Here is a 12,529-nt window from a genome sequence, read left to right on the forward strand (position 1 = left end):
TCACTAGGGCTGTGCAGACCAGAGGAGGGCTTTAGTGTCTGTGGGATGTTTTTAGGTGACTTGTAGGAGAGTGAGGTTGGAATGGTCCAGTGTTGGTGGAACACGATGCTGATGGGCATGGGCACAAGATTCCCAGGTCCTGTTGCTGACCTGGGCTTGGGCACGAGTGGTGCAGAGAGTCAAGTTACTGGTTCAACAGCTGAACTGAAACACCAGCAGCATGCTTTGGATTACTGGGAAATGAATGTGATGTTCTGGTGCACTAATGGAGAATGGGTAAGCAGTCACAGTCTCCAGTGGGACTTGTTTTCAGCTACTGGGGAGATGCAGAACCCCTCTGGGAGGCACAGAGGTGGTGGCAGCATGGTGGTGGCATCTATTCATCTTCCTTCATCTATTTTGTACTTAAAAGCAACAACAAGTGAAAAAAATCTCTGCTTGTGTTCTGTGACAGGTTCATAAATAGTGTGGATCAAGGAAATTCCTCTTGTTTGGTGACTAAACCATTCACCAGGCAAGAATGCTCTTCCCTGCCTCTGGCAGCTCATGGAGAGCAGCACTGCTCCCGCTGCCCGTGTCCTTCTGTCTGGCTGTCACTGTTGTCCCAGGTCTTAAAGTCCCATGTCCTGATGTCATTTGGCTGTCCCCATCACGGTGCCATGGCCGGGGTCCCTGCATGGCACCACACGCCTGGTGGCACAGGCACTAGCAGGCTTTGCAGCTCCTTCTCCCAACTGTGATCGCTCGTGACAGCACCACCCTTTGCCTGGTCCTGCAGCTCTCGCTGTCCCCTCCCATGCTTCAGTGCCCCCACATTGGGCACAACAAGGGAAGAGGAGCCCAAGCGGTGCCACCGTGGCTGTGCCGGTGCAGCACCATGATTTGTATTCCAGTGCTGTGATGAAAGAGCTGTCCAGACGGAGCCCACAGCATTTTGGTGGTGCCGGCTGAGCCCTTCTCAACACCTCCCTGTCACAAAGCAGGTGACTTCACCACCACAGAGCCCCAGCCCCGCGGGAGATGGAGATGGGAAGGGTGGTCCCAGTCGCTCCCAACCCCACAGAGCATTTTGGGGCAGGTTTGGGGCTCAGTGAGGCATATGGAGGGATGATGCTGAGCACCATGGACACAGGCACACCACACCAGCCCCAAGGAGCACTGTGTGTGCCCAGGGGTGCCGTGGCCCCAGTGCTGGCATGATTTACCTCCCCGAAACACCTCAATTTAAATGCTAATTCTCCCTGAACTGAGAGGTAAGGCAGCTATTGAATATTGTTGGGCTGTTTATTGCTGGTGCTGAAGTGGGACATGCTGGGGAGGGACGTGCAGGGACAGGACTATCCACAGCATGGGATGATGGAGGGGTGGGGGTGATGGCTATGCCTATGCTGGGAGGGGGCTCCAGGGTGTGGCAAAACCTGACCCATCTCGCCTTTTTTTTATTCTGCCTCATTATACAGGAGTGAGGCCTCGCTAAAATTAATGACCAGTAAATTTGGAGTAAGTAACAGCTGCTTCAGAGGGTTTGCATTAAGCCTTTATAATTCACCAGTGCCCGAGGTCATAGAGACAAGTGGGGGGAGATTTACAGCACGCTTACCTTCTCCAAAGTGGCTGTGCAAACAGGACACCTTCTTTTCTGTCTCCCAGTGACTCTAGATCAATTTTTTTTGGTGACAACGAGCTAAAAAGCAGCTATTTCTGAATGTCCCCGTGTCGGGTGCAGGCTGAACTCTTGCGAGCTTGCAGCCACCCCAGCGGGAAAGCTTCTCTGAGGGAAAGTTGGGTCACAATCTGGCACTAAATAATCTCAAATCCATCGCGGTCTCTCCAAGTCATTGTGGGACAGAAAGAAGTAAGATTAATAAATTATTCTTGCCAGAAAAAGGCATCCTCTCAGACTTGCATAGCAGAGAGCGCAATCCTCACATAGTCACTTTGCTGAACATAAGCACGCTGGATGATAATGTGATTAACATTTGTAGCTGTGCCGGCTCAGATAAGGGTAATTAAATCTCACGCTTCAGGGCATCAGCTAATCACTTGTAGGGTCATTTTATTTATTTTATTTTTTTACCCCTTCGTGAATATATTTGCCCGGTCCCTGCGATTCAGGGTGAGCATCGCTGTCAGTGGCGGGTGGAGGCAGGAAGCCCCGTGGCAGGTGATGCTCAGATTTGCTCATATTTGCTCCCTCAGCAAAACCCCCTTTTGCTCAGGGATGCTGTGGGGTGCTGGTCCTTTTTTGGGGGCTGTGTGAGATGCTGCCAGCTCTGTGGGGCACAGCAGTGCTGCCCTACACTGCACCACACCACGGGTGTATTGCACGACCTTGGGCGTATTGTTTAAGGTCAGATTCCCTGAAAAATCTCTAGTTTGTGTACCAGATTTCAGAAGGACGGGAGGACACCGGCACAGCAGGCTCTCGCTGCCTGAGCCCTTCTCCTCATACCTGAGCAGCCACTAATTGCGTTAACCCCAACCAGCACCCCGGGATGAGGGAGCTGCTGCCTGTTATCTGTCACCCGAGGCAATGAGTGGATTTTATGGCTCGGCCAAGGTTACGCCATGTGTCCATCAAAACCAGGATTTTGCACTCTGTTTAATCCAGGCCACCCTGCCAGTACAAGAGCTCAGTAAAGCCTTTAGCCATTTGACCTTTCCCAGCATGAAGACTTGTTTATCTGGAAGTCAGCTCCCTCCCAAGGCAGGGATGAACTCTGGGTCGGATGCTACTGGGGACTGGGGCTGCAAGGGAGAAACAGCATCTCCTTGTGTAATGACTCAGTATCTGCAAAATGTGCTGGGAAATGAGCAGGTCCCTTGCAGGCGAGCTCTGCGAGTCAGCGAGTGGATTCAGTGTGCGCCGTGCTGGAGAGAGCAGCGTGCTCATTGCTGCTGCTGCATCGGGCATCTGCTCCATGGGGAGACACTGGGGAGCAGAACAGGAGGTAGAGGAGGATGCTGTGGGTTTAGCAGGTGCTGGGAGCAGGCGGGTTTGATGGGTTCTGTCCTGATCCCATCAGAATAAACCTGGCTCCATGATTGGTAGGAACCACTAAGTCATGAAAGTGCTGCCGTGCCTCTTGAAAACGTCACGGCCCCTGAGGTGTGAACCCTGCACATGGTCCCACACCTGGTGACTTGGCAGTGCCCCAGGTGGGGACACACGCGGTGGCACGTGCACAGGGATATTGTCACATCTGTCTTGTCTGTGTCTCTGCCCCTCGCACAGAGCCCGACGGCTTTGATCAGCGCTTCCAGAGAGCACAAAAGCCTGGCAGAAACTCTTTTTTTGTGCCTCTACAGCCAGCAGCGCTGCGAGCCGCAGGGTTGTTAATAAGGCGCGGTGGAAAGGAGCGGCAGCCCTCTGCCGGCAGCAGCCGCCTGGCACAGGTGGGTTGGGTGGCCCTATCATCTGCCCTCCTGGTTTGCCTTCCTGCACTTTCAGAAGCAGGGGGGGCTCAGCAGGGGGGCTGCGCCATACCCAGACCCTGCACCCATTGGAGGCTTCCCCTGCACGGCTTTGGCTCATCCCTGCTTTGGGGTGGTGGGGAGAGGGGGGCTGGAGGTGGGGAGGGAGGAGATGCAGGAAGGGTTTGGCAGCAAAAATGCATCGTCAAACTGCTCCTGGAGTCCTGCCTTGTACCACTGCTCCCCTTGTTGCAGGGGCACATTGTGGACACACACTGGTGTGTGCACCCACGCCTTGACTCGTGCTTGCCCCTTGTTTTTCCTCAACCTTTCAACTGCTGAGCAGTTAAAGCAAATGGCATTACAACAAGTGGCACCACAGAGCGCAGCTTATCAGTAAATACCTTTTATTCGAGGCGTCAGCTCCGAGCAGTGGGCGCTGAGTGCAGGTTCCCCGTGTGCTGGTGTGCATCTCCTCCACCTTCTCCCTCTGTCACTCACGTGCCAGGGCCACCAGCCCCAGGAGATGGTCCTGCCGCCCAGGGACAGCTGGTCTGTGCTCTCATGGCATGGGCAGGTGTCGGTGAGGTGGTCCAGGTGGCTTTGCATGGTCAGAGGATATGTTGCTTCTTTGCATTTTTTCTGCTCCCTGCGTGGGTGCAGGGTGCTGGGTTAACGCAGTCTCCTGGTGTCTGCCATGCAATGTGTTTCTGTCCCCCGCGGCTGAGCTCTTCTGGCACTGCCAGGCATGTCCCCTCATGCAGTGCGGTGGGAGAGCACTTGGGAATGTGCCACCAGCCAGTGCCATTGTCCTCCTGGGCATCCCCTCCTGGTCCTTGGGGAGGTGGGGTGCAGAGCTGGGTCTGGCGTGACCCACCTGGCCCTTGCACTCACCCTTGGGTGCAGGGCTGACCCCTCAGGGAGGGGACAGTCCCCATGCCCTGGGGTGGCAGGTGGGCTCAGCACAGCTTTCCCAATGCAGCATCACTTGGGGATTTGGTAGCGCTGATGCTTTTCTCCCTTTTCTACTAAGACAGAGCAGCAGAGACACCGACACCCTCCTTCCCGTGTTCCCTGCCGCCTCGTCTAATTTTGCAGCCCCTGCTTCCCACCACCCACACAGCCTCTGGCTTCGGCAGTAATTGCCGTTCCCCGTTTACATCGCTGAGACAGTGAAGGGCTCCCAGCAGCAAAGCATTGCTCTGCCATGGGGATCCCGCACAGCGCGAGCAGGAGGAGATTTGTGAGCACACGTGTGAGCGAGAGGCTTTTCCCCTCAGACAAACAAACCCCTTTTTCTCCGGCAGCGCCTAAAGTGAAGGTCCTGAGACACAATCTGGTGCCGATGGCTTTGGGATGGGGGTGCAGCGTGAAGGCAGTTGTGCTCAGCCCAATCGTGTGTGCCTTCCTTTGGCTGCTTGTCCTGCTGTTCGTTATGCGTCTCGGGGCCAAGAGCATCCCCAGGCTGGTTGCCCGGGGCTGTGGCATTGGCTGTATCTGATGCTGGGTCCCAGGGACATGCTCCTCCAGCCCGGTGTCTCACTGCAATAGGACGCTTGGAGGAGGCCAAGGTGTCCCCACTTGAGAGGTGATCATGGGGGTGATGGAGCATCCCTCCCAGGGATGTGCTGCAAAGGGTAAAACCAGGGAAGAGGGGTGAACCCAGCAGCTGTTTAAAGGAAAATCTATTCAGAAAAATGCAGCTGGGACAGGCGCTGCCAGCCAGAGCCTCCCCCCAGCTCCTGGGGCTGACCTGATTTTGCAGGAACCTCCCATTTCTCTGCTCCGTTGCCCTTTTGTCTCCGTACCTGGAGGATGCAGAGCCTCATGGCCTATATTTTGGCTCTAAGATCAATATTTAAAATCCCCCCTGTTGTTTCCTTTGCACAGGCGCAAGGCATTTGGTTTGCCGGGGGAGGCTTGTCTCCCAGAGACCTGTCTGTTCACCATTTCAAATAATTTCCTTGGTATCGTTGTTCTAGAAACAATTCATTAGGGGCCTATTATACAATGTTATACCTGCCAAGGTTAGAAAAGATCCTGCATATGTGGTAAAATTGCACCATGAGCTACATGCAATTACTTTCTTGTTGTTGCTGTCTGTCTATAAATGTACCTTTTCCTCCTTTTGCAGAGCTGGTCACCCAGGGGCAAAGCTGTGGGGTGATGCTGCTGCCTGGGATGGGGACCCCAGCGGGGCTTGGTCTGGTGCTTGGTCACAGTTCTGTACTGGGAAGATGCTGCGGGTGGTGGAAGGGGCAGTTTTGGGGCGTAGCAGGCATTCCTCTCTCCTCACCATTGTTTGCCCCCTCTTCAGTGACACAATTGGAAAAATCTGAGCCAAAACCAGTGACCAAGTCCCCCAGCTGAGCGGTCCCACGCTGCTGGCAAGTTAATGGAGCCGTGGTCCCCAGGGAGCTCATTAAACATCATCTTGGAGGGCTGAGCAGCAAGGGACAGCTGTTGGCAGTGGCTGCAAACCCCATCCATCCCCTGTTAGGTCTCCTGCCTACAGGAGATGTCCCTTGCCCTCCTGAGCCATCTGTCTCCATGCTGCTGGGGCGGCTCAGCCCCCCTGCCGGGCCGTAGCCTGCATCGTTGCTTTGCAGTTGTCTTTTTCTCTCTTGCAGGGAGAATAACTTCATCAAGGACTTTCCCCAGCTAGCCGACGGCCTCATGGTGATCCCGCTGCCTGTGGAGGAGCAGTGCCGCGGTGTCCTCTCTGAGCCCCTTCCTGACCTTCGGCTGCTCACCGGTACGACCTGCACCCGGGGTCAGCCCCAGCTCAGGACAAGCACAGGAGCGAGCATCCCTTCTTACACCCAGGATCCTGTGGTCCAGGGCACATCAGCACTCCTGTTATCTTGGGTCCTTTGGGGCATCAGCATCCTAGTTATCTCAGGGTACCTTGGGGCATTGGCATCCCCGTTATCTTGGGGTACCTTGGGGCATCAGCACCCCCATTATCTCAGGGTATCTTGGGGCATCGGCATCCCTGTTATCTTATGGTACCTTGGGCCATCAGCATCCCCCTTATCTCGGGGTGCGTTGAGGCATGAGCATCCCCATTATCTCTGGGTACGTTGGGGCATCAGCACCCCTGTTATATCGGGGTACCTTGGGACATCCCTCCAGTGCACCTGGGGCAGAAAAAACATATGGGCTGTGTGACTCCACCCCAGCGTTTCCATCTCCACAAGCTCCTGGTAGTCACTGCCACCACAACGCTGGCCCTGCCAGCAGCTTTGGGACCCCACAGCATGACCACCAGAGGTGGCACCGTCTCTGCCCCACTCCCATTTCCTGCCCCTGCAGGGCATGGCAAAGCCAGCGCTCAATGTGAGCATTAGCAGCCAGGTCTGCGGGGGCTGAGCACCGGCTCTTCCTTTGCAGGAGACATCAAGTACGACGAGGCGATGGGCTACCCCATGGTGCAGCACTGGCGGGTCAGGAGCAACCTCTACAGGGTGAAGCTCAGCTCCATCACCCTCTCTGCAGGTGAGGGTTTCTAGCAGTGGGGAGATACATGTCTGTGTGGGTGGATGGTGGTCATCTGTGCCAAGGCACAGTTGTGCTGAGCATCTCGCCAGCATTTCCCACCTCCAGGCTCTGCTCGGGCAGTAACTCGCACTCCCAGCACTGTGGCAGAGGCAGGCAGAGAGATTTGTCTCCTTTTTAGAAGGGGGAAACTGAGGCAGGGAGTTTGTACAGCTCAGTCGCACAAACCAAGAGCTGGGGCCAGAGCCAGGATCAAGCTAAAATTTGGGCCTTTAAGAAAGATGGGGACAGACTTTTTAGCAGGGCCTGTTGCGATAGGACAAGGGGTGATGGTTTTAAACTAAAGGAGGGAGATTCAGGCTGGACTTGAGGAGGAAATTGTTGTCCTGAGGGTGGTGAGAGCCTGGCCCAGGTTGGCCAGAGAGGTGGTGGATGAACCATCCCTGGAGACATCCCAGGCCAGGCTGGACGGGGCTCTGAGCAACCTGAGCTGGTGAAGATGTCCCTGCTCATGGCAGGGGTGGCACTGGGGAGCTGGGAAGGGCCCTTCAACGCAAACTATTCTGTGATTCTACAATTCTGTGATTCTAAGTTAATAAGCAACGCTGCGGGGAGGATTCATGTGGGGGTGGCTGTGTATACGTTCATGTACAACAAAGAGTAAATTCGTGAAAAATGTGGTTTCCAAAGGACCCAAAGCGCTTGTAAATGTGGGTCATATAAAGCAGGGAGTCGCAGATGCAGAAGGGGCGGGCGGGAAGATCCTGGAAACGTCAAAACATTTCACTTCCATGTTTTTATAGCTACATGTTTTGTTTCAGAAATACTGAAACGTTTTGTTACAATCTGAAATGTTTTGCCTTTTCATTTCAAAACAGCATTTTTTATTTAAAAAGCAACCTGTTTTTAAATGGAGAAAGAAAAAAAAAAAAAGATGTAGCACAGACAGGCTGCAGAGCCCAGAATGAAATAACCTGCTCAGAGCAGAACAAAATATTTGGGTTCAGCTGGAAATGAATTCTTCTAGCTTTTTTATTAAACCAACTTTCTCCTCCAATAAACCAACCAACCAGCCAGACAACCTCGTTTTGGAGACAGTCATGATGTATTTTCTTGCAGTATGTTTTCAGTTCCACCACTGAACCAAAGCACTATCGGCCAGCTCTAAATGATGCCAAGACACCATGAAGTCACCAATGCCTCCTTGATATTTCACCTCCGTAGAGCAGTGAGGATCTGTCAAGTGTCCTTGTCCCATGCCAGCAGTGATGCTCAAGAGATGTCCCAAACCTTGTGCACCCCCAGAGCTGCTGTCAGCCCAGCCCCATGCACCTCCAGCTTTCCTAAAAATAGTTATTGGTTGTGCAAGGTATTTATGCTGGGGATGGTCTGCAGTGCCACCTGTAAGGACACTAGAACATCTCTGATTGTGGTTACTGCAGAGCAAAGGCCAAGCATGTCCTTTGGGGACAAGGTTGATGGTGTCCCAGCAGCCTGGAAAACAGGCTGGAGCTGGCTGGAAGGTGTTTGTGTGTTTCTGTGTTCACATGCACATCCCTGTAAAATGACTTGAGAAAGGAGAGGAATCACAAAAGGATACCAGAGCCACAGCCCAGGTCCATAGCAGGTTGTAGATTCCAAAGGATCATGTATGCAAGAGAGGAGGAGCTGCACTTTGCACCTCTGCAGGGACTTGTCTGCCTTGAGCAGGGGACCTGCTGGGTCCCCTTCTCCTGGGCTGTGGCTGGCAGCCCTGCCTGGGCCACCTGCCCACCCCCTGCCTCCCTTCCGCAGGCTTCGCAAACATCCTGAAGATCCTGAACAAGGACAGCAGCCGGGAGGAGCTGCTCTCCTTCATCCAGCAGTTCGGCTCGCACTACATCGCGGAGGCCCTGTACGGCTCCGAGTTCAGCTGCACCATCCACTTCCCCAGCAAGAAAGTCCAGCAGCAGCTCTGGCTCCAGTACCAGAAAGGTGAGGGGAGCGGCGGGGACGGGCAGCGCCACAAATGTCTGTTGCTGTTGGTGCTGTTTTCCATCCATCACCACCTCTTCCCCATGCACACACCATCAGTGGTTAGTGGGCGCAGAGAGGAGACTTTGTAGGATGGAGGGGGTTGGTCTCTTCTCCCAGGTAGCAAGTGATAGGACGGGAGGAGGCAGCCTCAAGTTGTGCCAGGGGAGGCTGAGGTTGGGGAACAGTTTCTTCCCCAAAGGGCTGTCGGGCATTGGAACAGGCTGCCCAGGGCAGTGGTGGAGTCAGCATCCCTGAAGGGGTTGAACTGAACAGACACGGAGATGAGGTCCTCAGGGACATGGGGCAGTGCTGGGGTGGGTGAATGGTTGGTCTGGATGATCTTGAGGGTCTCTTCCAACCAAAATGAGTCTGTGATTCTATGACTTATACCAAACGAAGTTTCCAGCAGTAGGAGACGGCGACACATGTCCATGGGCAGCATCCCTGAGCCCGATGAACCCGTCCTGCCCACTCCTGCCCTTCAGTGGCCACTCTGGCTCCATCCATCCCCAGGGACCCACGTCCCCACTTGCCCCCAGCCCCACTGCGGTGTTGCTTGGGGTCGCGTGATGGAGATGTGACACAATTGAGCTGTCTCAGAATAGCTTCGTTTTATTGCTTGTGACAATGACAGTCTTTAAGGAAGTGTATTAAATCAATAGCAGACTCATTGTGCTACACCATAAATAATGCGACACATCATTAAACAGGGCAATAAACTTCAGGACTTTGAAGTAATACAATTAGGTTATGTTTATAAAAACTCCCTTATCGCTGTAGCCTTCCATTTGCCAATTCATCTCTCTCCTCCAGGGGATATTCCCCAGGTCTGATGTTTTCCCGTTGAAAAACATCTGTGTTGTTTCATAGGGCCCGTCGTAGGGCTGATGGTAACAAAGGTCATAAAGGCACTTGCGTCCTGCCCCGCGGGTGCTGCCGAGAGCGGCCTCATCCCGCACAAGCTTCTGTTGCCTCCATCGCTTTCTGCTCATTTTTTTCCTCTGTCTTCCCAGCACAGCTCGTCTTGTAAATGTATTTATAACACCCTGTACTCATTTGTTTGGGTTTTAAACTGTGATAAATGAAGTTTGCCGTAGCAATACCCCTGTTTAGCAAGAGAAAGCGTGGCGGAGGTGTGTTGTTTATGTACTTGTAATATTATTAATCATTCTGGCGTGCTCCCTGCAGTCCCTGGGTGGGGAGCAGACGGGGGACGGGGTCAGCAGTGGTTCCTGGGGCTTAACCGTGAAGCCCCGCGGTGGCACAGGGCCTGAAGCGAGCAGTGCCTTGCTGACAAAATAATTGTCTTTTTAGACCATGGTATGCAGCTGGCCAAGGCGGGCTCCCCGCTCCCCTCCGGCTCCCACCTGTGCCTCTGGAGCTGTGCCCACCCCTGGCAGGGCCGCCCCGGTGTGCTGGGACATCCCAGGTGTGCTGGGAGCATCTTCGGTGTGCTGGGAGCATCTTCGGTGTGCTGGGAGCATCTTCGGTGTGCTGGGACATCCCCGGTGTGCTGGGACATCCCCGGTGTGCTGGGAGCATCTCCAGTGTGCTGGTAGTATTCCCGGTGTGCTAGGACATTTTTGGTGTGCTGGGGTATCCCCACTGTGCTGGGACATTGCTGGTGTGCTGGGGACATCCCCGGTGTGCTGAGGAGATTGTTGGTGTGCTGGGACATTGTTGGTGTGCTGGGACATTGTTGGTGTGCTGGGACATTGTTGGTGTGCTGGGGACATCCCCGGTGTGCTGGGGACATCCCCGGTGTGCTGGGACATTGTTGGTGTGCTGGGACATCCCTGCTGTGCTGGGGACATCCTTGGTGTGCCAGGAGCATCCTCGCATCCTTCTCCACCACCCTGTGAAGCAACAAAGCACACGTGGGACCTCAGGGTTTCTCTGTAGGTTTTGCATGTGATTCCTGGACGTAAGTGTCAATTTCTGACCGCACAGCATTTGGGTACCAGGTGCTGGTTCCCACCTCGTACTTTGTGTGTGGCTCCATCTGTGGCTGCTGTGAGGTTGAATGTCAGGACTGTTGGTTCTGCAGAGAGGACAAGTGTCTCTGATGGCCAAAAAATGATCTTGGTAGGACATCAAGGATGTCCAGGCCTCTTGCCGATACTAGGGGAGATCAGCTCTATGGACAGAGAAGGTGTCATGGGAGACTCAGGGCTCTGTCCTGGAGAAACCCCAGTTAGATAAGAGAAAGACCATGCTGTTTATGGTAGACAGATTTTATTCCTAGCTTCTCTGCTGATTTACTCTCATTTTGCCAGTGACATAAGGAGGATTGGAATAAATAGCCCCAGCTAGACAGCTCTGGATGTCTTCTCCACTCGGAAACAGCTCTGGCCCGCCGGGCTCCCCGCTGCAAGCCAGCCCATTTCCAAACTGCTCCGAGAGCACACAGATGCATCATCTCTATTAAATACAAAAGCGAGGCCAGGACAACTGTAATTTGTTAGCGAGCAAAGCAGGTCAGTATAGGAAGGGGAGAGGAGAGTCTGGAGCTAATTGGAACATCACCAAGTATGATAAAAATGCACATTGCGGTGTGTTTGCAGCACCACACAGAATAATTTTAATATTTTTAATCAACTTCATAAATCAATCGACAGGCCTCAGGAGGAGGCCTCCGCCAGTACAGCGCACAATCTGCGCGTCCAGCCCTAATTGAAAACACGGTCTCGAAGAAGAGACGGCGCCGCTGGCAGCTGGGCTCCTTGCAGCAGTTGGAGCAGCCCAAGTGCTGTGCCTGTAAAATGCTTCCTTCAGCCAAACAGAGGAGAAAGCGATCTGGTTTTTACCAGGGACAGCAGAAAGTTGGTGCCTTCTCACTACCCAGACCCACCACCCTGCCCGGATGGGTGTTTGCAGGGTGCTCTGCTTGTCGAAAGGCAAAATGTTCCCCTTCCTCCTGGAAGTAAATCGGGTGTGTGCTTGCTCTCTACAACTACCTGAAAAGAGGTTGGAGCCAAGGGGGTGTTGGTCTCTTCTCCCAAGTAATGATGAGAGGAAACGGCCTCAAGTTGCACCATTGGAGGTTTAGGTTGGATCTTGGGAACAGTTTCTTCATGGAAATGGTTGTTGGGCATTGGAACAGGCTGCCCAGGGCAGTGGTGGAGTCACCATCCCTGGAGGAGTTGAACAGATGTGCAGATCAGGTGCTTAATGGCGTATTTTAGCAGTGGACTTGGCAGTGTTAGGTTGACAGTTGGATTCAATCTTGAAAGTGTTTTCTAGCCAAAGCGATTCTATGATTCTAGAATGCCATGCTCAGCAATAAAACTGAAAGTAGAGGCTGGGGGTCAAGCCAATGCAAAGATGCTCGCAAATTGTACAGGAGGAAGGAGAGTGATACCTCCGTCCAGCAAATCCACATGTCAACGACCACTTCAGGTGTCTGATAAACCTTTAGGAAGGTTTTAGCTAAGGTTTAGCAAGGTTATTTTTCTCTGTGCCCCTTCAGTCTGGCTGGATGAGGGGGAGGAGAGCTTGGTTATGGAAAGAGAAGAGCTGCTCTGATAGCAAAACCTGACAGCCCCGGTGGGATTTCCCCAAGAGCTGTTCTAGTTTGCCTCGTTCCCACTGAGATACACAA

At 53.6% G+C, this 12,529-nt stretch overlaps 1 protein-coding gene across 3 annotated transcripts in view; it reads left to right on the forward strand.

Moving 5' to 3' along the window:
- Positions 1–12,529, forward strand: part of ASTN2 (astrotactin 2) — a 314,079-nt gene that overhangs the window by 192,651 nt on the left and 108,899 nt on the right. For all 3 annotated transcript variants that reach the window (XM_065035950.1, XM_065035949.1, XM_065035951.1), the window contains 3 exons: positions 6,045–6,169; positions 6,808–6,912; positions 8,707–8,886. In XM_065035950.1, coding sequence (XP_064892022.1) covers positions 6,045–6,169; positions 6,808–6,912; positions 8,707–8,886 — 410 coding nt within the window. The remainder of the gene's footprint in view (positions 1–6,044; positions 6,170–6,807; positions 6,913–8,706; positions 8,887–12,529) is intronic.

This window comes from Columba livia, chromosome 19 (assembly GCF_036013475.1).
Source record: "Columba livia isolate bColLiv1 breed racing homer chromosome 19, bColLiv1.pat.W.v2, whole genome shotgun sequence".
Classification (NCBI taxonomy): domain Eukaryota; kingdom Metazoa; phylum Chordata; class Aves; order Columbiformes; family Columbidae; genus Columba; species Columba livia.